Genomic DNA, 27,673 nt, shown 5'->3' on the forward strand with positions numbered 1-27,673 from the left:
TCCAAATCTATATAATTTTCAAAGATCTGAGCTCCTCCCAATGGTTCTCCCCAGCCCAGGGACCTGGCCCCATTCACAGACTGGCTGGTTTTTCTGTGCCTCAGAGGTGGCAACTCTAATAAGTCCATTAAGTTCAGTAGAGTTACTCCTGATCTACATCAAATGTAAGTTTGAGGAGCGTCAGATGCAATGATTCTACAGGGGTTCCTCTGAATGGGTGGGCAAAGGAGAGCAAGAGAGGGCATGTGGATACCCCTCTCCTTTCTATACCACTGCATAGAGTACAGCCAGAAATCTGTGCTTGTGTAAGTGACTGAGGATCTAGACAAATTCTTAAGGTTTGCGGTTTCACCCATTCTTTCAAATCAGCAAGTGGATCCAGGGATAGCCACTGGAGGGAACACACACTGGACCTCCGAAAATGAAGTGTAGGGGCCATTCCTCAGTGCATCCACCTAACATCGCTACCTAGGGATTCCACCCATCCATTTCTACCTACCTCAGCACTCTGCATAATACTGTTGTGTATCATTGTTTGTACCTACGCACATCTGCTGGTGGGGATGCAGCTTCTACACCCATGATATAGCCCTGTCTATGCATGGAGAAGCTGCGTTTGTTATGTAAGGGTGTTGAGTGTGGCTTGACGGAAAACTGCCTGCTGCAGCTAGGAGCAGGCTTCGGCTTGTGTGCTCTAGTTAGATGGAAGGTTAAAAATAATGGAAGGTATTTAAAACTAGCCCTCCTTGTGTTACTGTAGAAAAAAAACACTACCACTTCTTGGGTTATGGATGAGATTTCAAAATAGTAAATGTTGCAAAGTGTATGACTATTACAAGAGAGACGAAACATCTGTTTTAATACCAAATCAAACTTCTCTATTGTTTTTGTTTATATTTTGTATTCTTTTTATCCTGTTACACAACTACAGCTTAAGAAACCTATCACTGTTGAAATGGAATGAAAATCCTAACTGGTGAAGTGAGTAGAGTAGTGAATGAGCTTGTATACAATGTAAATGGCTACTTCCGAATATGCATTGAGTGGTTCTATTGCAGCATTGCGTTTTTCTCCGTGTCAGTATTCCCAAGTAATTGTTTCACCTGCTGGCCAATCCTCCTTTATGGCGGTCCAAGTGGGGAAAGAAAATTAGACAAAGTAAATTAGTTCTGACTTAATGAAACTGTAGTATAAACAATTACTGACTGTGCCTTTGGACAAATTCAGATGGAACTATTAGAATTATAGCAATAACCTGCAAATCTGTTTTCACTGGGAGGGAGGTTAACTATGGTGAGAGAAAATTGTTGCAGTTTATTTAGCAGATATGAGATTTTAATGTAAACGTTTTTCTTAAACAGTATCTTTTCTGTTTCCAAACTGATCTTTTTTTCAGGGTTGTTTCCTCTTCTCCGTAATTCTTCAATATTGTTGTTCAACACTAATGGAATCTTATAATGAAAAGAATAATATCTACTCTATGCCATGCTTTGCCCCATTGAAATAGTCCTCAGAACTAGGTGTTTCTCCAGTTTGTAGAACTAATGCAAAATTTTATAAATAAATATGGAACACTTCTCTGCAATTTTCACATTCTACTTTCTTGTAGAATTTTTTGTTTACTTTATTCCTACTTTTTGTATAGCTAAATTATATAGATACCATTGGCCTTTATCTCAGTATTGTCAACACAACAGTTTGTTGTGACTTTTACAATATTTGGTGTTTCTCTTAAAGCCCCAGTGCCTGGGGTCATTTGAATATGTGAAAGATTCAACTTTCTTTAAAAATACTACCACTCTGATCTGGTAGTTCTTTACATTCAGTTTGCAAGAATCCCATCCAGAATTTTTCTTTTTCTTTTAGGTTTTAAAAATGATTCTTCAGGAAGGATTAAAAATAAATTCATACAAATTGTACCATGTGTGGCAAGGCACCTCTTTCGTCTTGCCGGACCAAGCACTTCCCCTGGCGATGGTGGGCCTTGGGTAGATCAGCCCCACACCACTCTGGCAGCATTTGTCCTCCTCCCTTCTGTTCTCCTTTGGCCATAATTCCTGGGTAGGCCTACAGGGTGATTATCCACCAGACAAAAGGGCAATAGTCCCATAAAGACAAGAACAAAGGGTGATACCTTCTCCTGCCTCCTCGCTGGGGCTGGGTGTCTCCCTGTACCCTGCCTGGGAGTGTCAGACCTTCCACCTAGCAGGCACTCAGGCTTGTCTACTTCCCCTATGCGGGAAGCAGCCTCCCTTCCTGGAGAAGCTTACTTCCCTGCTGCCATTAGCTTGTCTCTCTCTTACTCCTGGTTTTAAAAGGTCTCAGGCAGCCCTTAACTGGATCCAGTTCCTAATTGACCTGAGGTAACCCCTTCTCAGCTTATAGGGAAGAGGGCCTTTAACATTCTAGGGCTAACATATCTGCCTTCCCATACCCTCTTGCAGCCATCCGGCCTGACTTTGTCACATATGGCTATTTGCTTTAGAAAACAATCTGTTTTGTTTTAACAAAAATACCATGGTTTATAATAATTTTTACCAGAGCTGATCGTGATTTCTATTTTTGTCACAAGTATTCACCACATAGTTTAGATTAACATAATTTCAGCCACAGTTGTGTGCAAATTATTCAACTTTAACTTTTTGTCGTATGTCATTGGACAATTAAATCACATGTATTGCCTCTGCTCCCGAATTGGATTACTAAAAGTTTTAAAATAGGAGAATAATGAATTCTGGCTCTTTGAGAATTAAATTGACAAAGTAGAACATCTGGCCCCATGACTGTACACCATTAAAGGATTAGTATTTACCCATAGTTTCTAGACAGTGATATCTGAGGGTGAAACTCACCCCCGTGCAGAAGGCACCACTTAACTGGGTCAAAGGACCAATTTGATATTTGGATGCCAAGCTGGAGCTTTCCCCCTTAAGTTTCATTCTTGGGTATATTCCCAATACCTGGGTATTTCCTGGTAACAAGGCAGTGTGGTTCCAACATGCAGGTTTGGTTACTAAAAAATTAATCCTGCGAAAATGGAAAAGTCAGTCCCCACTAAATATTGAAACCTGGCTCGGGGATATGGCTGATCTCGCAACTAACAAATGACTGGTGGAAAATTCAGGTCAATTTGGGATGACTTTTTAAAGGTTTATGATTAACACAGACCCTGAAGATAGCTATGTTGCTTCCCCTCCCCTCCCTTATCCTAACCTTCTTTACTTTGTGTATTATAAGGGACCAGTATTTTGGTAAATTTGTTGTATTTGGAAACATTAATAAAAAATTATAAATAAAAAACAGAATGCACCACTTAAGTCCTTTCCTTTTCCTCCTCTGTCACAGACGTAGAAGTTTCTCATCTGCTGTCTTGTAACCCCTCCACTTGCCCAATGACAGCATCCTATCCCATCTCCTGATTGCCCTAGCAACTATTCTCATCCCCTACCATACTCTTCTCTTTAATCTCTCTCTCTTTGTTCCTGCCCCCTGCCCCTTTCCCTTCTGTGATGGGGTTTACAGACCCTACACTCAGGTGAAAAGAGTGGTAGAATGGTATTGGGTGAAGAAGCTATGGGGCATGATCCCCCGAAGGACATGCTTAAAAGGGAGCTCTCGTAGTGCGACATGGGGGGAGCATGAAGGAGACACTGGCTGCAAGAAGAAAGACAGGCTGCAGCCACTGAGGCAGAGCAATCTAGAAGGGAAGGACTGGGACTGTGAGTAAGGCTTGAAAGGGATCCCTCTTCCCCCTTGGCTAAGAGGGTGAGCTAGGAAGCAAACCTCCTCTCCCAAGCTGATGCACTGAACTACCGAGACTGTGGAAACAGAAGGCTGGGGCCATACCCCAAATTGAAGGGAAACAGGGAAAGTAGGAAATGGCCCAAGGCAGGCTGATCTGGAGTGGCAGCCAGAAGGGACTGAGCCACCCCTCACGTCTCTCCTCTTGGGCCCTGGGCTGGGACCTGGTGGAGAGGGAGAGCCTGGGTCCTGCATCCTTCCCTCTTCCCTGGCTTCCTGAGAGATCCTGGAGGACTGGGAGAGGCAACAAACTGTGGCTTGGCAGCCACGCCCTTGGACTGCCCAGCAGAGTCATCTCAAGGTTTGGAGAGACTGTTTCAATGCAGCGTAACCACTAGGCCTGCTGGCCCCAAGTGAAGCCTGCTAGTCCCTTAGAATACAAGCATACTTTAGTCTCTCCTGTCTTAAAGAAAACCAACCTTGATGCCACTTGTCTCTCCAACTGTCACCCCACCTCTTCTAAGCTCATTGAACGCATTGTTTCTAATCACTGTTGAGGTCCTCTCCTCCAGTGCCATCCTAGACCCTCTCCAGTCCAGCTTCTGCCCCTTGCACTGCACTGAAACCATTCTCATCAAAGTCTCTAATGACCTCTTCCTCGCTAAAGTTCAGAAGAAGTGCTCCATCCTCATTCTCCATGACCTATCAGACACCTATGATGCTGTTGACCATGTTAGTATTAAAATCTTGTCCTTCCTTGGCTCCCATGACTCTGTCTTCTCCAGGTTCTTCTCCTACCTCTTTAATCACTCCTTCAGCGTGTCCTTTGAAGGAACCTCCTCATCCCCGACTAGTTCTCTGTGGGATATTTTCTTGATCCCTTTCTCTTCTCACTTGACACCTTATCTCCAGGTAATCTCATCCCCAAATACAAATTCAACTTACCACTTCTATGCTGGTGACTCACAGATCTACCTCACTTCTCCAGACCTGTCTCCTTTTGTCAAAACTAAAATCTCAGCCTCTATCTGACATCTCCTTGTGGATGTCTAGCTATCAGCTCATATTCAACATGACTACAACAAAGCTCTTCTTCTCCCCACTCCCACTCTAAGCCCTCCATTCTACTTCCATTCTTGATCACTGTGGAGAATAACATCATCTTGCCTGTCACTCAGGGCCATTACCTGGGCATCATCTTTGACTTGGATCTCTGTCTAGGCCCTCACATTGAGGCTTTAATCTAAATCATGGTGATTCTGTATGCATAACATTGAAGATACAGCCTTTCCTATCCATCCACATAGCTACTACTCTTGTTGAGGCTCTCAACTCACATCTGGATTACTGTAACATGCTACACTCATGTCCATTCAGAATACTACTGCATTCTCTAACCTAGCCCATCATTTTTACCATGTCACCCAACTCTTTGCATAGATTCATAGATATTTAGGTCAGAAGGGACCATTATGATCATCTAGTCTGACCTCCTGCACAACGCAGGCCACAGAATCTCACCCACCATTCTTACAAAAAAAAACCCTCACACCTATATCTGTGCTATTGAAGTCCTCAAATCGTAGTTTAAAGACCTCAAGGAGCAGAGAATCCTCCAGCAAGTGACCCGTGCCCCATGCTACAGAGGAAGGCGAAAAACCTCCAGAGCCTCTTCCAATCTGCCCTGGAGGAAAATTCCTTCCTGATCCCAAATATGGCGATCAGCTAAACCCTGAGCATATGGGCAAGATTCATCAGCCAGATACTACAGAAAATTCTTTCCTGGGTAACTCGGATCTCACCCCATCTAATAGCCCATCACAGGCCATTGGGCCTATTTACTATGAATATTTAATTACCAAAACCATGTTATCCCATCATACCATCTCCTCCATAAACTTATCGAGTTTAATCTTAAAGCCAGATAGATCTTTTGCCCCCACTGCTTCCCTTGGAAGGTTATTCCAAAACTTCACTCCTCTGATGGTTAAAAACCTTCGTCTAATTTCAAGTCTAAATTTCCTAGTTTATATCCATTTGTTCTTGTGTCCACATTGGTACTGAGCTTACATAATTCCTCTCCCTCTCTGGTATTTATCCCTCTGATATATTTATAGAGAGCAATCATATCCCCCCTCAACCTTCTTTTAGTTAGGCTAAACAAGCCAAGCTCCTTGAGTCTCCTTTCATAAGACAAGTTTTCCATTCCTCGGATCATCCTAGTAGCCCTTCTCTGTACCTGTTCCAATTTTCATTCATCCTTCTTAAACATGGGAGACCAGAACTGCACACAGTATTCCAGGTGAGGTCTCACCAGTGCCTGGTATAACTGTACTAAAACCTCCTTATCCCTACTGGAAATACCTCTCCTGATGCATCCCAAGACCGCATTACCTTTTTTCACAGCCATATCACATTGGCGGCTCATAGTCATCCTATGATCAACCAATACTCCAAGGTCCTTTTCCTCCTCCGTTACTTCTAATTGATGCGTCCCTAGCTTATAACTAAAATTCTTGTTATTAATCCCTAAATGCATGACCTTACACTTCTCACTATTAAATTTCATTCTATTACTATTACTCCAGTTTACAAGGTCATCCAGATCCTCCTGTAGGGTATCTCTGTCCTTCTCTAAATTGGCAATACCTCCCAGCTTTGTATCATCCGCAAACTTTATTAGCACATTTCCACTTTTTGTGCCAAGGTCAGTAATAAAAAGATTAAATAAGATTGGTCCCAAAACCGATCCTTGTGGAACTCCACTGGTAACCTCCCTCCAGCCTGACAGTTCACCTTTCAGTAGGACCCGTTGTAGACTCACCTTTAACCAATTCCTTATCCACCTTTCAATTTTCCTATTGATCCCCATCTTATACAATTTAACTACTAATTCCCCATGTGGCACGATATCAAATGCCTTACTAAAATCTAGGTAAATTAGATCCACTGTGTTTCCTTTGTCTAAAAAATCTGTTACTTTCTCAAAGAAGAAGATCAGGTTGGTTTGGCACGATCTACCTTTTGTAAAACCATGTTGTATTTTGTCCCATTTACCATTGACTTCAATGTCCTTAACTACCTTCTCCTTCAAAATTTTTTCCAAGACCTTGCATACTACAGATGTCAAACTAACAGGCCTATAATTACCCTGATCACTTTTTTTCCCTTTCTTAAAAATAGGAATTATGTTAGCAATTCTCCAATCATACGGTACAACCCCTGAGTTTACAGATTCATTAAAAATTCTTGCTAATAGGCTTGCAATTTCGGGTGCCAATTCCTTTAATATTCTTGGATGAAGATTATCTGGGCCCCCCGATTTAGTCCCATTAAGCTGTTTGAGTTTCACTTCTACCTCAAATATGGTAATGTCTACCTCCATATCCTCATTCCCATTTGTCATGCTACCATTATCCGTAAGATCCTCTTTAGTCTTATTAAAGACTGAGGCAAAGTATTTGTTTAGATATTGGGCCATGCCTAGATTATACTTGACCTCCACTCCATCCTCAGTGTTTAGCGGTCCCACTTCTTCTTTCTTTGTTTTCTTCTTATTTATATGACTATAGAACCTTTTACTATTGGTTTTAATTCCCTTTGCAAGGTCCAACTCTACTTGACTTTTAGCCTGTCTCACTTTATCCCTACATGTTCTGACCTCAATAAGGTAGCTTTCCTTGCTGAACCCTCCCTTCTTCCACTCCCTATATGCTTTCTGCTTTTTCTTAATCACCTCTCATCCAGCTTGGTCTACAATTCCTGCCTATGAATTTTTTCCCCTTACTTGGGATGCAGGCTTCCGATAGCTTCTGCAGCTTTGATTTAAAATAATCCCAGGCCTCCTCTACCTTTAGATCCATAAATTCTTCAGTCCAATCCACTTCCCTAACTAATTTCCTTAATTTTTGAAAGTCAGCCCTTTTGAAATCAAAAACCCTAGCTGTAGATTTATTTTTATTAATCTTTCCGTTCAGTTTGAACTGAATTAGCTCATGATCACTTGAGCCAAGATTATCCCCTACAACCATTTCTTCTATGAGGTCCTCACTACTCACCAAAACCAAATCTAAAATGTCATACCCTCTAGTCGGTTCAGCAACTACTTGCTGAAGGAATCCATCAGCTATCGCATCTAGGAAAATCTGAGCCCTATTATTATTACTAGCACTCATCTTCCAGGCTATATCTGGGAAGTTAAAGTCTCCCATGATCACACAGTTTCCATTAGTATTTACTTTATTAAAAACATTAAAAAGGGCTCTATCCGTATCCAAATTAGATCCTGGCGGTCTATAGCACACCCCAAGCACTATCCCAGGGGAGGCTCTAATAGTTTTCTTCCCCAATGTAATTTTTGCCCAGACGGACTCAGTCATATCCATTTCATCGCTTCTTATTTCTTTACATTCTATCTCATCATTGATATACAGTGCTACTCCACCACCTTTGCCTTTATTTCGGTCTTTCCTAAACAGCACATACCCTTCAATACCTGTAGTCCAGTCATGACTACTATTCCACCATGTTTCTGTTATCCCTATAATATCTGGTTTCACTTCCTGCATCCTTCCTCTGGCTCCCCCTTTTCTATCACATCAAACACAAGCTACTTGTCTTCACTTTCAAGGCCTTTCATAGCCTATTGCCACCCTACATATCATCTCTCATTTGCTATAGATATATCAACTCAACTCCTGCCTCTGATTGGCCCATGATACCTTTCTCCAGCGCTCATTTGTTAGATTTTCCAGTAAGCGCATTTATACTTTCTCCCATGCTGCCCTTCACAGGTGGGAAGAGTTTCTTGTAAACATCTGCAAAACTACCTCATTATCCTCCTTCAAACTCTCAGTTTCTGTTGTGATGCCTGCAAAAAAACTGACAACGATTCGGCCCCTGGTATGCTGATGTCACTGCGTACCATGCTGATCAGTATTGTCTCCTTGTTTCCTTGTACTCTTCCATCTATTGATCTGAATCCATCTATGGTTTCTGTCTTATACTTAGTTTATACACTCTTTGGGGCAGGGAACATCTTTTTGTTCTGTGTTTGTACAGCACCTAGCACAATGGGGTCTTGGTCAAAGACTAGGGATCCTAGGCACTATGGAAATACAAATAATAATAATAAGTCCCATCTAGGCCCTATTTTTATTCCTTAAGTGGGATTTATTTGGTGCAGAGGCCTTGTACTGGACCTGTGTGCCTGGGTCACCTTCAGGTACCATGTAACAAGTATATATAACTACAAGGAAATATTGTGATATCTCAAATATCGTTGTGGAGTAGCTCGATGACTATTGACTTTTAATGGTGATCCATAATCCCTTTTCCTTACATTCTGTTAATTCTATGTTACTGCAAATCTTTCAGCTTCTTCCCTTCTTCTGCAAACGTGTGTGTCTTTCTGTTAAATATTTCAGGCCTGATTTGTCACTGTGTTACTGCAGGTTAGTGCCTGTGTAACTCCACTGATTTCAAAGGAGATATAGAGGTGTAAAACTGGAACAGCACAATAGTGAATCAGGCCTTAGTCTTTTGGGGTTGTGTATACATTAGATTGACACATTTTGGAACTTAACACATGTGCTTTTTTATCTGAGGATAGAATACTATTTGCACACTGACTGTATGTACAATACATCCTTTCTGCTTGCAGTAATTGTTCTCTGTCATTTAAAGGCAGTAACTTTACATATTTTAACATAATCCTTTTTTATTCAAAATGTACATCATAAAAATTGGGTGGGTTTTTTTTGGTTTTGTTTTTACAAAATTAATCAAGAGAAAGAAATTGTTTACCCAGAGTGGATGTGTGCTGAACAATCTATAAAACAGATCTAGCAATTTGGACCTATAGTTATTGGCACATGTTGTTATTGGCACATGTTTATGTATTTTAGGATGTAATGCCCCATTGGTTTCATATTCTGTTTCTTTATTTTTTATATATAAGACCTTAATGATAAAACAAGAAATGGATAGCACCACCAGTGTTGAAATAATTGGTTTGAATTGTATTTCAAGCTAGTGACATGGAAGTTCTAAAGAATCGCAGCACTTGACTGTCCCCATTCAGTAGTTAGTAAAACACTAAAAGCTCTCAGCAGAAATTTCTGACCCTATGACAGGATCCTTGCAGATTGACAAATTGCCAATATCCAGGGGACCTGTATTCCGGGTACAGAACTACACAAATCTAAGATGGGTATTTTGTGAATTATAGCCCTCTTACTAGTTCTTGAATCCTGAAGATAATTCACTGTGGCCTCTATTTCTTCCAGTTGATTTAATTCTATATTAGTTCTCAATAACTGAATGTACTGCAGGAATTTGATTCAAGAGTGCATTTCCCATTGTTTTGCATTTTCCATATTGCCCACAATACTGTCATTAGTACAATGTAACACTATATACAGACTGCCAAGATCAGCGTTATCTAGGGCATGATTTCTCTAATGTGAGCCATTTTCTAATACCAGAGCCCATGCTTGGTGTGCTGCCAAGTCTCTGTTAGCAAGTTTTGACATATGATGCAAATTCTTATTAACATAATTTTGTTACACATGTTTGTAGGAAAGAAAATTATGAAAAATGGAAGAGTGGGCGGTGAAGATTAGGCATTTTTTCTAGGGCTTGTAAAATAATAGCTAACAAAGAAAAATGTGAGAAAACAGCATGGGAACTGAAAAAAATTAACAAATAAAAATTGTTTGAAATTATATTTAAAAAAAATAGGGAAAAGGGTACAATAAGGACGGTGTTGATTTTTGTGTACTGTAGAGTGGTGATTATACTGTCAGAACAAATTACAATAGGACCTTTAACAATAAAGCAGGAAAAAAATTAATACAAGTTCTGAATAAAGATTTCTTAAAACAAAATATTAGGACCAAGATTCTCAGACATGGATGTCTTAAATTCATATTTAAGCATCTTCGTAAGTGGATTGATTTTCACATGTGCTGAGTAACTGGAAGCTCCCACTGAAATCAGAAGTAACTTGGGGTGTAAATGTGATTAGATCCTTGACTGTGGTGATTCTTGTTTCCATGTAGGGTTGGCTGGAAAATGAGAATTCTGTTCCACAGCCATTGTTGAGGTTTGGGAATTTGTTTTTGTTACGAAGCAGAATGGAAACAAGACCTTTTGACATTTTTTGTGGGAAAAAAACAGATGTGTGAGAGTGAGAAAGAGAGAGACCCATTCCAGAATAGCCAATAGCCTTGTGTTTAGGGCATTCACCTTGGTGGTGATTCAGAGCAGGGACTTGAATCTGGGCCTCCCACATCTTTCTCTCAATCTCTCTCGTTGAAGCTATCTCACTTTGGATAAATAATGAAATATTCATTGGTTCAGAGAAAGAGAGACTGACTTTATAGCATAGTGGTTATCAAGCTCACTTGGACATGGAACATCCAGGTTCAAGTCACTGCTCCAGTTCAGCAAGAGCTATGATGGCGTGGGTCTCCTTATTCTATCCTGGACCTGGGAAACTTTCTGGATGGAATTTTTGTGGAACCAGAAATGTTTCTGTGAAAGTTTCAGTTTTGACAGACCAGCATTCTCTGATGAAAACACATTTAATCGAAAATTCCCAACCAGCTCTACTTGCATATACATGATTAACCTTATCATCAAATTTGATATGGGAAAAGAATTTCTCCTAAGGGTCTGGGGAGAGATGCTGCTGTCCTCTGTCTTTTTCAGGTTGGTGACTTCTTTCTCGAAGTCAAAAATTTTGCAACCGCTTTCTGTTTACTAGAAAACTAAGAATAAAATTTGTGTCTATGATGACAATAAGCGTATCTAATTTATTGTATAGGTGTTTTGAGAATTAGACAGGGAATACTTAACCTTCAAGAGTAAGGGCATGCAGAGAGTAGGGGAGCAAGGTTTTCTTTGCTTAGTTTGTAATAAAATGTTTAATGTCTCAGAACCTTACCCTCCACGACTTGCCTTTTTTGAGCCCCCCAGGGGTTGTGACGCACACATTGGGAAACACTGCTCTACAGCACTAAACTAGGGTTGTCAATTAGGATCCAAGTGTGCTGAATTCAATGCACTTCTTGTGCTTGTAGTAGATAGACATTGGTGGATGCTGATTCTTCCTGACTTGTCTTTCAATGTTTCTATATTAAGTGGGTTTATTTTTACATTTTTCCCACTCTCATTTCCTTTCTTCTTGTATCTTCCAACATAGTATTCTCCCAACCCTCTGGGGTGTGTAGGAAACCACTTTGGGAGGAGATACCATGTCAATGTTTTGGCTGTCTGCATCTTCCCAGTAAATTATCTTCAATGTATTTCCTTTCTCTTTGGTTGGATGTGCAGTGCTGCAATTTTCCCTTATTTTTATGCTTGCCTTGTGTAACCTACTTGCCAGGAAATGGCATTTTTCACAATAGGCATAATATTTTTTTTAAAAAGTTACAGACATATTACGAAGACATAAAAACTAGACAGTTTTTGGACTACTTGTTGATTTCCCTGGAAGATGGTGACTTGCCAGTAAAACAGTTTCACTCAGTGTTTTCCCCTGTAGGTAATGCTATATCTAATAAAAAACACTCTTGGAAAAGCAATACATCCAAAAAAATATGCATGTGTGATATCCTGAAGAAAAGATTAGATTGGATAATGGTGTTCATTATATGTCCTATCTCATACCAAATAAATTCCCCTCTTTATATATCTAGACAGGATTACTATGTATAAATCAAGAGGTACATGGCGGTAATTGGAAATGAATGAATGAACATCTCCACCCAGATGACTTTCCTCAAGGAGTCCTTATCACCCATGTCATCTTACCTTTTAAAAAAGATGTTTAGGTAAAAGATATTGTAAAGACTGCCTTGATTCCAGGTTAACACCAGATGGAGTAAATATGACACAAGTTTTTCTTTTAAATTTCTTTTGATACAAAGCACTTATCGTTCACAGGCATGTGGTCCTAATCTTAAAGATAAATTGATTCATTCACTTCAAATACCACATAACCATTCACAGACCATTGAGCTTAACACTATTAAAGGGTAATTTCACCTGAAGGAATTGTGCCCACTGCAGCAACATTGTGAGTCTTTTTATCATACCAAGGCAGGTAAAGAAATTAAAATAAAAGGCTTCATCAAGTATGCAATCACATACATACTCCTCGTTTTGAACTGTCCATATGTACAAGCAACAAATAAACATTCCTGAACATCTGAACACTTCTGCACATAATAAGAAGAGCTGACTACCACTACCAAAGGTTTCGTTGATGTTAGGCAAGTGAGATCCCTCTCCCCTGCGCTGAGTACAGTAATATAGAACTATAATTATTATGGAAAAATCATTTTGTCCTTTTATCATTTGAATATAATAAAACCTAATGGAATAAATCAAGGGACATATTTTGCCTTTGACCATTTTCATAATCCTCATGATATTTCTGATTCTCACCATTTCCTTTAGTTTCTCTACAATGATTCCTTAAGCACTTTACTATTACAGCTTTTGACTCAGAGCAAACACGAAGGTCACAGTTGGGCTTTTTCTATAACCCCCTCTTTTCACATATTCAAACTTTCTCAGAGATTTTCCTTTTGGGCTGAATGTTTTTAACATGGTTTCACCCAAAGATTATTTTTAAAAATGCAAAATCTGTTTCACATTTTTGAATTACCAGAAGGGTAATGATTTATGGTCCCGATTTTCCTTTATGCTAAGGCTCCTTTACATTGCCCTGACAGAGTGAAAGGGCCCTAATAACATTCATACCCACTTTAAGATCCCTTTTGTCTCAGAATAGTGTAAAGGAGTCTTAGTATAAATTAGATTTAGAGCCATATAATGTTTCCACTATAGAAAGACCAGGGTGAAACCCTGGCCCCATTCAAGTCAATTGGTGTTTTGCCATTGACTTCAATGGGGCTAGGTTTTCACCCTAACACTTTCAGCACATAAATTTCTTTAAAAAATTGATGAACTTTTGGGAGCAGATCCTCAGCTGTTGTCAAAACTTTTTTTTGATGAAAAATGGCTTTTTGACAAAACAATTTTCCACAAAAACATTTTCATTGAAAACATTCAGGTTATCATTGAAAAAATCAAAACTCAGCTTTCTTCCAGTTTTAACCAACATGTTTTTTGGTTAAAAAACATATCAGAGTTTGATATTTGTTTTTGTTTTTGTTTTTTTTGACAAAAATGCCAAGTATTTATTAGAAGTGTTTCATTTTTTGTCAAAAAAAAAAAAGTGCTGGAAAAATCATTAAAAGAAAAGGAGGACTTGTGGCACCTTAGAGACTAACCAATTTATTTGAGCATAAGCTTTCATGAGCTGAAGTGAGCTGTAGCTCACGAAAGCTCATGCTCAAATAAATTGGTTAGTCTCTAAGGTGCCACAAGTACTCCTTTTCTTTTTGCGAATACAGACTAACACGGCTGTTACTCTGAAACCTGGAAAAATCATTGTTGTCCGACCAGCTCTACTAGCTAACACTTTGTCTAATCTGTGTATTTAACAGAATTATTTGTTTCCTGATAGGTTTTCCATTACTGTATCTAGGACACATGTGATGTGTTGAATATTTTTTATTTTCAAATTATCATGATATTTATTTCCATCTGTATATTTTTCCATGTGTGTCATATTCAGCTGTAACTTCTGTACTGTGGAGGTAATAAGATTCTTCTGCTCCTAACACCCTTTTAATAGCTCATAAAAATAGATAACCTGGAGTGTCTTAATGATCTATGCATATGCTTGCAACTTTTATGAGAACTCTGCAGTATAACAATCTCCTGTAAAAGCAAATCTATTTATAAACAAACAGAAAAAAAACGGAGATATACTGTATGAATAAAAGAACTGTGAGTGGAGGAGAAAGATCATTACCAGTTTCACTACTGTAGACACAGTAAAAGCAGCATTTGAAATAAATGTAATAGGCTAAATTATAGAAGCTCAGAGAGGGTATACACTAAACAGAGAGAATCTCCAAGCCAACTCCAGTGCATCTGGAGAGGAAGCAGCCAAATATTGGATTTGAATATGCTCACCCTACTTTTGAGTCTGATCTATGAATATTTAAAAGAAATAAATGTCTGTCCTGAAAAGTAAAATATGAATAAGTGGTAATATCACAATTCTTCTCGTGTTTCCAACTTGACTTTTTTTTTTTTTTTAATTGTAGGAAACAGAGCTTGAGAGAATCTTCCATAACCTGTTCAGATAGTTTGGTTTTTTCTGTTTGTGAATTTTCCGTGAGCAGCTGTTTTTTCAGAATTATTTAGAGAATATTTTCAGCTAATAATTCTTGGTCTATAGATTGTGGATAATTCATTGAAATATTCATTATCTGAAATTCCATATTTGAGCTGTGTTGGTTAGTTATGGTTGAACATATAGGGCCCAAGGGATTGTTTCTGTTTCCAGTTTGGATGAGTGTAGCTCTTAGAATCAGGTTTTCAGGACAAGTAATTGCATTTAGGAATCCAGTGTTCATTTTCCATGAATATTTTGTAATATTGCCTTGAAACAGATAGTTTTATCAATCATTTCTGTCAGTACATTTGTTTGATAGAATATACATGGAAAGCAAACACAAAAGGGGGGCAAGAACACAAGCAAAGCAAATTCAATTTTTTTTTAAATCTGAGCAAATATCCATGCAAAAAAATATGTTCACCCAACTCTACTATGAAGTCTTGTGACCTACAAAACTTCCCTTCTGCCTCTCTGGTAAACAACCCAAGGGAGATGTTGTAGATGTGGTAGACCTCACATGCACTAATACTAAACACGTGTGTGATAAGAATCAGGCCCCGAGACTCTCCATTAGTAGCACATATGATGCTGCCTATAGAATAGTATTACTTTGAGTCTGGTGCTTCAGAGCAATGGTGCAATCTACAGAATACATGACTAGTGGATATTTGTTAGAACAAAATAACCCAGAGTTTCCTAAAACATAACCGGAACCCTAGGACCTTTTTTACTTAAGCAAAGGACAAGTTTTGCAAATTGTATGGCATTATTCTCCTAATACTCCAACCATCTAGTTTTCCATAATAAGCTATTTGGAGTATAATGGCAAAATAGCTCATTTAAACATGCCTGGAGGGATTTATGCACATTTCATTGCCTTCAGAAGAATCCAGGAGAAGAATTTATTCTTGACATAGAAATATATTTCAGTAGGGAGACTATTGTGTTAACTTCCTATTGAACAGAAAGCTAGGTCCAGACTCTCAGCTGGGATAACATGATATAGTGCAAGCAAATAAAATGAAGCCACACCATTTTATGCCAGCTAAGAATTTGACCTATAGCTTACAAAAGTGCATCACAAAATAGTGTTAAAAACTGTAGAAACAGAGGCCAATATTCTGTTTAAGCTGCTGTCTAGTTAATGTTTACAATTTTTTCCCCCTTTTTTTAGGACCACCTCAGAGAACAGTGTCTCCCAAACAAGAACACGAAGAAAGGAAGCATGACAAAGTCACAGACAAAGGAAGCGAAAGTGGGACTTCCTGCAATGAGTTGTCCACTTCTAGTTGTGACAGCCATTCAGAGGCTAGCACTCCTCAAGAAAATGCTGCCAGCACCCAACAGCCAACAGCACACCAGCCAAATACTCTAACTTTGGATCGTCCATCAAAGAAGGCCCCAGTGCAGTGGATGCCACCACCAGACAAACGCAGGAACAGTGAACTCTTTCAAACTCTCATTAGCAAGTCTAGAGAAACAAATCTTTCTAAAAAGAAGGTATGTGAGAAGCTGAGTGTTGAAGAAGAAATGAAAAAATGTATTCAAGATTTTAAAAAAATCCATATTCCAGATTACTTTCCAGAGCGCAAACGGCCATGGCAGTCTGAACTCTTACAAAAATATGGGTTATAGTTAATTGCCTCTCTCATGAAGTATCTCTGGTGCATTTGCTGTTTATTAAAGTTGCCACTATCCTACTGCTGTCCTCTTTATGGTCCACTCTGCAGTCAGAGTGATTCCCGCTGCTTATTTCTTTCTGTGAACAGTGGATGTTGGATAGTACATGGTTTCTTAAAAAAAATTAAAGAAATACAAGATGAATCTGGTCTAAGCCATTTTATATTAGTAAAACAAAATGTGCATGATCAAGAAAGTTGGTTTTCACACTATAATCATCTGGGATTCATTGTCATTTTGTAACTCATTAGATAAAAAACCCAATCATCAGATCACTGCTCACTTTATGACATCAGTAAAAATGGCTCAACCTTGCTATGGATGGAGAGAAACAGGGTTTTAAATTTGATGGAACTGGTTACAGAACCGAATCCCAATACTCTTTCAATGTTAATGCAATAAAGCAAATATCTATTTTGCATGAGCACAATGTTACAAATAAATCACACAAGAACAAGAGGTTTGTCTGTTGCTTGGGTAAATATTTGTTTAATGCCAAGCCTATAAGCGTAAAATGTCTTGGGGATTGAATTTGCTTTGTTCCAGATCTGTGATTTTTTTGTGTGTACAGTGTTCTGTATGTAAGGATGGTGTAAATATGCCTTATACTGTTTCATTATTGCACCAACATTCATCTATTAGTGCTTGTCAGAACTATTTCTGTGAAATGCAAGCTTAACAGCAGATTGTGAAAACTGGTTTGATGGTCTGAAAGTTTCTGTTATCATGTTAGCCAACAACATTGGAGAAAAATAAAAAAGACATTAATGTATTTATTAAAAAGAACCATCTGGTAGATTTTCTCGGCTATCGTTGTCTTCTTTGACTAGATCTAAGGCTAATTGTTACAATTTGTGCAGTGTTTCCATAACACTTCTACTCTGTTATTGAAAAAAACAAAAACAAAGAAAATATGTTTCAACAGCCGGTGAGTAAATGTTTGGGTGCTAGAGTTTAATTGGAGTTTTTAACAGAGACTCAGTAAGATCAAGAGACCCACGGTACTGATTTTAAAGCACACAACCAGCTATGCTAAAGATCTCAACCGGGAGTGCACTAATGTAATATTTTAACTGACCAAACAGAAAACAGTTCTGACAGCTATTGGACAACTCCTCTTAAAATATTTGATTGCAAAATGTCAATAATAGGGTGTACTACACTTACAAATGATGAGGTTAGTATGAATATTCAGCTCTAGAGTAGACAAAAACTGAATTCATAAACCAGATATGAAAATCAATATCTTTTTCAATATAACACAAAGTCTCTAGTTAAAACAAACATGTTTTGAATCAATACAAGTGTTGCTGGAGCTTGGAGGAAAGCTACTAAAGAATTGGCAAATGTGTGCATAATCTTTAAAAATTATTACTACTATTATTATAATCATACATATATAGTTATAGTTATGAAGATATATAGATGTTCTTACAGCAATGTAAGAAGACATAATTCTGTTCTTAATTATCATTTCAGCTAGATTTAGTAAATAGGGGTTGTAAACATCAGGATCATCCCCATCACCTTTGCAGCCTATAAGTCCTCTGATATAGGTCATTTTTTATGAAAAATTGCATATTCTTGATAGCAGCTCAGCCATTTCATTCCTTCAGAAGGCATAATCACTATGTAAACCTAGTAACTATCAAGTTAAAGGTCTTAGTTATGATCTTTAATGTGCTCCATGACCTGGAACCAGAATGTCTAAAAGCCCATCCAGAGCTCCAGGATGAAGATCATGATCAACAAGTACACTCCTCTGGCACAATGGAACTCTCTCCGATACGGTAAAGCTCTGTGCAAGAGACAGAGATTTCTTGGGGTCTGATCCGGGACTGTGAAATGAACTCCCCCAGGAACTAAGACCCATCACAAGCCTCCTCGCTTTCTGCTCCAAGTGCAAGATGCATTTCTTTGACCCTGCCTTCTCTAACATTAATACATAGCAACATATATATAAAAAAAATTAAAAAAAACAACAAAAATACCAAGAGCACCCCATCAAAAAAAATATAAGAACAATGTTTTCAAAAAAGTCCCCACATTCTGATTTTCAGGTGCTCAGTGCACATAACTGGAGCCAAATTTTCAAAAGTACTTCAGCTCTGAATAGCTCAAGTAGTGAAACTTATGGCCAGACTTTCAAAAGAACTCATCCGGTGTGCTGAGCCCTTCTGAAAATCTGGCTTCTTATTTTGGTGCCTAAATAGGAGCGAATTCTTGTGAAAGTCTGGCCCCAGGTATGGACTCTTTGAATTTCTTTTTCGAAATTCTGTCCCCAAATGCTATGAGATCTGTTGTCCGGAGAGACCATCTTTTTCTGTGCCATACTGCCACAGTTAGATCAGTCGAAGTGCTTGAACTAGAGTACCCGGTGTTCAATGAGTGAGGCATTCATTGTGAGGAATCCTTGACTTCCGCAAATAAAGCGGGTCAAAACTTGGAATTTCTGTTCAACGGGAAACTGACATTTTAAAAAACAATTGTACTGAATTGGAACGAAAGATAAAATGTTCAAATTTTCCACAAAATCAAATTAAATAAAGTTGTTTTGGGTCAATCAAAATGTTTGATTTTGATTTCAACTTTTTAATTTTTATTTCATTATTTATTTTTGATTTTATGTATTCTTTTTGCTTTATTTTATATTAAAATTAGGATTTAATAAATTTTAAATTATAATAATTGGTGATTTATATTCAGTTTATTTGGTATTGTAATAGATATTGTCATGGATAATGGGTATTTTAAATGGTATTCTAAATTCTAACAGAGTCCCACAGGGAGCAGATGTCAGTCCAATTCTATTTAATATTTTTATCAACAGTCTAGACAATGATTTAAAATCTTAGCTGGTACAGTTTGCTGATGACACAAAGATTGGTGGGGGTAGTAAATAATTAGGAGGATAAACTGCTGTTACAGAGTGATCTGAATTACCTGGTTAAATGGTCAGAAACCAGAAAGATACATTTTAATTGAGCCAAATGTGGGTTAATACATCTGGGAACCAAGAATGCAGGTTATTCCTATCGGATGGGAGACTCTATTGGAAAGCATTAATTCAGAGAAGGACTTCAGGGTCATCATAAATAATCGCCTCAACATGAGATTTCAGTGCAATGCTGTGGCTAAAAGGGCTAATGAGATCCTTGGATGTATAAAAAGGGAAATATCAAGTAGAAGTAGGGACATTATCTTGCCTCTGTAAACAGCACTGGTAAGACAGCTGCTAGAACACTGTGTCCAGTTCTTCTGTCTACACTTCAAGAGGGGTGTTGTAATACTGGGGAGAGTTCAAAGGATGGGCCACAAAAATGATTCAGGCCAGGAGCTGGAGAACAAGCTTTAAAATGTGAGGATTAAGGAGCTCAATTTATTGAAGAGACTGTTGAGATGTGATTTGATCACTGTGTATGTAGATACTTACACATGGAAAATATAGTGGGTGGCTTTTCAGACTTGCTGACAAAAAGCATAACAAGATCCAATGCTGGAAGGGGGACAAATTCAACGTTGAAATAAGTCACAATTTCCTAGCAGTTAGGGTAAACAAACATTGGAACGGCTTGCCAGAGGAGGTGGTGGACTCACCATCACTTGGCGTTTTAAAGGCAAAATCTTTCTAAAATATACGCTTTTGTGCAGTTTACTGAGCAAAATTATATGACCTATCTACGTGGGTGGGGAATTGGGCTGGTTGGTCCCTTCTAGCCTTGGAATCTGTGAATTTATGAGTCCTCCTGTTCATCCCCTTCCACGAATGGCCATGGGGACAATGGCATTGCCTGCATTGCCCTCAACATATTCATAATGCTTGTAGCTCTGCATTAAGACAATGACTAAAATCAAATCTCATGCTTCAGGGTTTCAGACTATCATCTGCAGGGGTCAGGAAGAATTTTTTTCTCTTGGTACACAATTGGCTAGATATATTATGCTGGAGATGGGACACCACATTAATTGATAAACAGACTCTAGGGACATCATCCCTTCCTATCCGGGCTAATAGCCATTGATGGACCAAACTAGAGGATCACAGCTGTCCCTTCTGATCTTTTAATGTATGAAATTTTGTACACTTTACACACACACACACACACACAATCTCCTACAAAAGCTGGAAAACACAACTGGAACATATTTGATAACCTGGAGACAATGCTGAGTAAATTCTGAGAGATGCTGAGTGCATTCAACTCACTTCTTAGGAGGCACTCAGAAATTCTGAAGAGATTCTCAGCACTTTGCAGGATCACAGCACTGGTTTGGTTCCCTATAAAGACAGTGTTTATGTACTAAATCAGCTTATATAGTACAGGCCATCAAATATTTTCACTCTCTCAAGATCTGACTTGGAAAAACTTTGTAAACTTCTATCTAAAAGCAATTTTGTTCCTATATACTATTTTCTCCACCCACCTATCCTCTCTTTTTCATAGTTACTAAGGACATTCTTATGATCAGTCTTTTACTTAAGAGCTTCTGCTCTGTACCTGAGGTTAAATTCAGAGTGTAAAAAGTATTGCAGCAATAAATAATGGTGGAGAGGCTGCGAGGGGGCGGGTAGAAGGAAAGGGGGCATGTTTGGGATGTTGCCAGACTGAACACAATCAGAGCTGGTGAAAGAGACAAGGCAAAGTGTAAAGTCAGGTGTGACAGCATAATGAGAGTCCAAGAATATAATAGGCAGCAAGTACATTCAGCATGGTCCAATCAGCCAATGCAGTGAACCATAAAGGCACTTTTCAAAGACAAATGAGCAACTTACTCTAGCAACCTTAGGTCTGCTATCAACACATCTTCCTATTGGTATTTTGCTGGCATCACTAGGATATGCACAGCCAGTTTACTGTTCAGATATCAGATTGCAATCAAACCCCCTATATGCGCAATTGTACACCATAGAACATTGTAGTTTTCATTTACTTCTGAGGTATAACTTACACATACCTCATTAGACTTGCACTACCCTTTGCCATCACATCTCAATGGGGCCCTGTCAAGGTTCCTCCCCCACTCTGAACTCTAGGGTACAGATGTGGGGACCTGCATGAAAACCTCCTAAGCTTACTTTTACCAGCTTAGGTTAAAACTTCCCCAAGGTACAAATTAATTTTATCCTTTGTCCTTGGAATATCCACTGACACCAACAAACTCTAACTGGGTTTACTGGGAAACGTAGTTTGGACATGTCTTTCCCCCCAAAATCCTCCCAACCCTTGCACCCTTCCTGGGAAAGGTTTGGTAAAAATTCTCACCAATTTCCATAGGTGACCACAGACCCAAACCCTTGGATCTGAGAACAATGAAAAAGCGTTCAGTTTTTTTACAAGAAGACTTTTAATAGAAATAGTAGTAAATAGAAGTAAAGGAATCACCTCTGTAAAATCAGGATGGTAGATACCTTACAGGGTAATTAGATTCAAAACATAGAGAATCCCTCTAGGCAAAACCTTAAGTTACAAAAAAGACACACAGACAGAAATAGTCATTCTATTCAGCACAGTTCTTTTCTCAGCCATTTAAAGAATTCATAATCTAACACATACCTAGCTAGATTACTTACTAAAAGTTCTAAGACTCCATTCCTGTTCTATCCCCGGCAAAAGCAGCCTACCGACAGACACAGACCCTTTGTTTTTCCTCCCTCCTCCCAGCTTTTGAAAGTATCTTGTCTCCTCATTGGTCATTTTGGTCAGGTGCCAGCGAGGTTACCTTTAGCTTCTTAACCCTTTACAGGTGAGAGGATTTTTCCTCTGGCCAGGAGGGATTTTTAAGGGGTTTACCCTTCCCTTTATATTTATGACAGGCCCATAATCTTTCATTTGTTGTATCATAACTATTTCCACTGAAATCAATTCTGATGTGACAATGGGTGAAATCCCGCCTTTTGTGTATTCAAATTTCTGGATCTACTGACCCTGGTTCCCTGCTGTTTCATCACAGCATTCCTTCTCAGAAACAGGGCCCACAGGAGAGGCCCACTGATACAGGAGGAGGAATTGCCAGTAAAAACTGTGGATGATTCACAGGGGACCACCTTGTAGTTCTCTAGACTTCCATTTGGCTAGAACCTTGCTCAGCCACTCTCCTAGCATCCATTCCCATCAACTGCACTGACTTGTACCACATCTAATCCCCACCCTGCACTCACCACAGCATATACAAGCAGCAGAAGGGAAATACAAATACATTGTAATTTAAGATTAAATTAAAAGAAATTATATTTTGCTGACCAGCTATTCCCGTGACACTCCTCCTGTCCCTGGCCAAGCCTCCCTTCAGCTAAGCTCTATGGTAGACGGCACGAACGGTAGCAATGAGAGGTGGGGGAATGCAACACTGTAGCCACCTACCCCCCTGGGCATGTGGTCCCTCCCCACCAACTTACTGGAGTTTGACTCCCCTCCACTGCATTGCACAAAGAGGAGCATATGGCCCAAAGAGAGGATTATGCTCCAAGCTCGGCGTGAGAAGGAGCAATGAGTTCTTAAGAGAATAATTGTAATATATTCATGTACATATGGTTAGTAATGTAGAGTGAGAGAGAGAAATACAGAAAATATATTTAATAACTAAAATATGAGCTACAAATAGAATATTTTCTAATTATTATAATTCCATGACACCATGCAAATTATTTGACAGCTTCACCTGATCTCTTACAGGCTTCAAGCTATTCACAGGAGATCAAATCCTGAAGTTCTTATCTAGTCTTTACTCAGGAACCATTCATATTGCATTAAATGAGGATTTTGCCTTAGAAAGGGCTAGATACGTACTATAGGATGTGGTCTATGGTGTTTTTAAACTACAGTATTTCCTCATATTTGTCTTTAAACCATTTCTAGAGCAGTTTTGTCTGTAAATTAAAGGAATGTAAACAGGCTAGGAGGGAATGTTATATGTATAACGTTGTATGTACAATATTAGATGAAGTTAAATAATTATTTAATAACCTAGTACTTAGCAAGAAGTCACACCAGAATAGATTAGTGCTAGTCAAAGGAGTATATTAAATTAATATAAACGGAGGTGGCAGCACTGATAGGAAATAAATGGTCTATCTACCTTCTGAAACAACATATAATCCTTAAACTAGTGTTGCTTTTATTTACTAGTTGTTTAACAGGCATGTAATTCATTAATGTTATATAATCAATTCATAAAATGTCAAAAGTTTAAACTCTTAGGGCTGTGTGTTGTTTTCAAATTGCAGTGTGGTCAGGGGGAGCTGTGAGCACATATGACCCTTAAATAGGTTTGTCTTGCCTAAATTCTTCAGTGCTATGTATCATAGGGTCTTCTCAGACAATGTAAAGCTATATTGTACTTGTATAATGTAAAGCTATATGTACTTTATGTGAACCTTATCTAAAGGCAGCATATAATGGAGCATTTCACCTTTCTCGTGTATTTAGCTAGATTTGTATATGACAGTGTATGATCGCTTCAGAACTGGGACCCTCCAAATATTCCCATTTTCTCCAACTCTATCTGAACTGCTTTTGAAGCTCAAACTACATTCTCATGTGATTTCATGTTCATGTCTGATGTAAAAACATTACATTTCACACAAATAGTAACTCCTAGTTCATCCCTATGGGCTCAGTACTGTAGGCATTGAGCAATCTAGCCCCGACTTAGCAAAGCATTGAAGTATAAGCTTGATTTAAAGCACATTAATAGTCCCACTTAAATTTCTAGCTAAGGCTACTGTATTGGTGAAGCCATTGTAGCCCTGAGGCTACAGTAATCCCTGGGCAGCTGCTGCAGGGAAGAGCAGAAAGAAGATAGGAGGGAAAATGACCCTTTGTGACATCAAAGATTTGGAGGAGTCTTAACATGGCTGAACTCTGTTCCCTCAGCCCTCTGATTATCCTCAGTGGGGAAAATCTGAGCCTCTTCCCCAGCTGATAGTTCTGTTTCTACATCAATGCTCAGCATCTTACAGGACCAAGTCCAAGTATCATGGGAAAAGAGTTTCCCCCTTCATAGGCCTTTACAACACTAGGGAAGCATATCAACATGGACTGCCAAAGCCACATTCTCTTGAAGAGTCCTTAGAAAGAAAGCCAGCATCACTTCTATTCTGTGAATGCTGATCACTCTGAATTTACATAAATAATTGTCTGGAAAGTGAATATTTTCTTCTCTCCCAAGGACCAATTGAGGCTGTACCTCAAAATGGGGAGAGAACTCTGGACTTTCTGTAGCCAAGACAAACACTTCCACACATGAATAATGCTTGCTGTTAAAATTAAGAAATGGTTTGAAATTCAAAAAGCAGATGAGGGTTTATTTAACCCTATTCTACCTATATTTGTGATACTCTCATAAGATTCGCAAAAAGAAAAGGAGTACTTGTGGCACCTTAGAGACTAACCAATTTATTTGAGCATGAACTTTCGTGAGCCACAGCTCACTTCATCAGATGTTTACCGTGGAAACTGCAGCAGACTTTATATACACACAGAAATCATGAAACAATACCTCCTCCCACCCCACTGATAAGATAGATAAGCTATTACCAGCAGGACAGTGGGGTGGGAGGAGGTATTGTTTCATGATTTCTGTGTGTATATAAAGTCTGCTGCAGTTTCCACGGTAAACATCTGATGAAGTGAGCTGTGGCTCACGAAAGCTCATGCTCAAATAAATTGGTTAGTCTCTAAGGTGCCACAAGTACTCCTTTTCTTTTTGCGAATACAGACTAACACGGCTGTTCCTCTGAAACCTCTCATAAGATTATCTTCTTTGTTTTATTATTGTTAACTATTTCCTCTTCTATGCAATAATCCTTCCCTTAATATTCTCTGCTATGACACTATCTCCATTTACTACACTTGACTATGTCTAGAAATATACCCCAGCACACCTTCCCCAATGATTAGCTTTGATTTGATAGTACATCTTGAATCAGAGGGACAAATTGCCCTCTGGTGTCTATTTGTTCTTTGTAAGGAGAAATGTAAGTTTATTTTTACAAAATGCGAGTGGGATTTCCAAAATCAGTCAAGTCCAGGTCCTCACAGGCACCTGGGCTCCTAACTCCCATTGATATCAATGGCAGTTAGGCACACAAATACCTTCGAGGATCTGGGCCTCAGTATTGGGCTAACTCTGTCACCACAGATCTCAATGGTAAAACTCCAATGGCAGTAGAGTTAGGACAATACTGGCTCTTCTGAAAATCCCATGCTGAAAGTTTAACTTTAAAGACATAGGGCTAGATTCACAAAAGAACTTAGGTGCCTAACTGCCACTTTAGGTGCCTAAATCCCAGAATCAGTCCCCAATAGGATTCACAAAACTTCAGCAGAGCTATCGCCAAATCCTGTAGGCACCAAAACTTGCTTATCGTCTAAATTGCTGCCATAAAACCTCCCAAAGGCCTATGTTTCTGCCTTTGGGCACATGCACTGCTACTCCCCTCTAGGCTTCTAGGTGCCTAAGCTCCAGAGCAGGGGTCGGTAACCTTCAGCACGCGTCCCATCAGGGTAATCCGCTGGCGGGCTGCGAGACATTTTGTTTATGTTGACCGTCCGCTGGCACGGCCCACCGCCGTTCTCAGTGTCTGTGGCTTGCCGTTCCCGGCAATGGGAGCTGTGACAAGAGGCGCGGGTTTACCCTGATGGGCCACGTGCCGAAGGTTACCCCTGATCCAAAGCAATACACGAATCATGGGAAAACAGGCATTCCTCTGCCTAACTTGCCTGTGTGGCCCAACGAATAGGCAAGCTCAGAGGGGGTGGAAAAGCCCCAGTGGTTAGGGTACTCAACTGGGATGTGGGAGACCCCCACTTCAGATCTCCCTCCAACTGAGGGAAGACAGCATCTGAACAGGGATCTTGCCACCTTTCAGGTGCACGCCCCAGCCCCAGGGCTATAAGATATTCTGATGTGGGCCTCCCTCAGTCTCTCCTGTTGAAGCTGTTCTACTGTAAATAGATAATGAAAGAGTTATTGGGCCACAGAGAGCGAGCAAGCAAGCATGAGACTGACTCTGTGGTCCAGCTCCCCTCTTCCAATGGCCTTTTAAAATTATTTACCCACAGTGGAACAATTTTAAGAGGAGAGACTGAGGCCTGGTCTACACTATGAGGTTAGGTCAAATTTAGCCATGTTAGGTCGATTTTATAAGGAATGCGTCTAAACAACCAACCCCGTTCCATCGACCTAAAGGGCTCTTAAAATCGACTGCTGTACTCCTCCCCAACAAGGGGAGTAGCGCTAAAATTGACCTTCCTGGGTCGAATTTGGGGTACTGTAGACGCAGCACTGTGAAATTTGATGGTATTGGCCTCCAGGAGCTATCCCAGAGTGCTACAATGTGACCGCTCTGGACAGCACTTTGAACTCCGATGCACTAGCCAGGTACACAGAAAAAGCTCTAGGAACTTTTGAATTTCATTTCCTGTTTGGTCAGCGTGGCAAGCTCAGCAGAAGAGGTGACCATGCTGGCCCCCCAGAATCGCAAACCAGCTCCAGCATGAAAGACACGGGATCTGATTGCTGTATGGGGAGAAGAGGCTGTGCAGACAGAACTCCAATCCAGCAAAAGAAATGCTGATATATATGCCAAAATTGCACAGGGCATGGTGGACAGAGGCTACACCAGGGACACACAGCAGTGCCACATGAAAATTAAGGCGCTCAGGCAGGCCAACCAAAAGACAAAGGAGGCAAATGGTCGCTCCAGGTCAGAGCCCCAGACATGCCGCTTCTATAATCAGCTGCATGCCATTCTATGGGGGGACCCTACCACTACCCCACCACTGTCCATGAACACTTGCAAGGTGGCAGCCTCACGCAACAGGGAGGAGGATTTTGTGGATGAGGAAGAGGAGGAGGAGAATGTGCATCAGGCAAGTGCTGAACTCCCTGAGAGAGGTGCGGTTTAGGACACAACCCTCTCCTTGGCACCTCCCGGGGGGAATTGTTTAATGTGCTGGCTTCTGTGAATGCCATTCTGAGGCATCT

General features: G+C 39.6%; 1 protein-coding gene across 2 annotated transcripts in view; it reads left to right on the plus strand.

Annotated features, from left to right (window-relative positions):
* KCTD8 (potassium channel tetramerization domain containing 8) overlaps window positions 1-17,482 on the plus strand; it is a 172,161-nt gene extending 154,679 nt beyond the window's left edge. The window contains exon 2 of one of the 2 annotated variants that reach the window (XM_048848435.2): window positions 16,179-17,482. In XM_048848435.2, the coding sequence (XP_048704392.2) occupies window positions 16,179-16,639 (461 nt within the window). In that variant the 3' untranslated portion in view covers window positions 16,640-17,482. The remainder of the gene's footprint in view (window positions 1-16,178) is intronic. The other variant, XM_048848436.2, reaches the window with a different exon arrangement.
* The last annotated feature ends 10,191 nt before the right edge of the window (window positions 17,483-27,673 follow it).

This window comes from Caretta caretta, chromosome 4, assembly GCF_965140235.1.
Source record: "Caretta caretta isolate rCarCar2 chromosome 4, rCarCar1.hap1, whole genome shotgun sequence".
In the NCBI taxonomy this organism is placed as follows: domain Eukaryota; kingdom Metazoa; phylum Chordata; order Testudines; family Cheloniidae; genus Caretta; species Caretta caretta.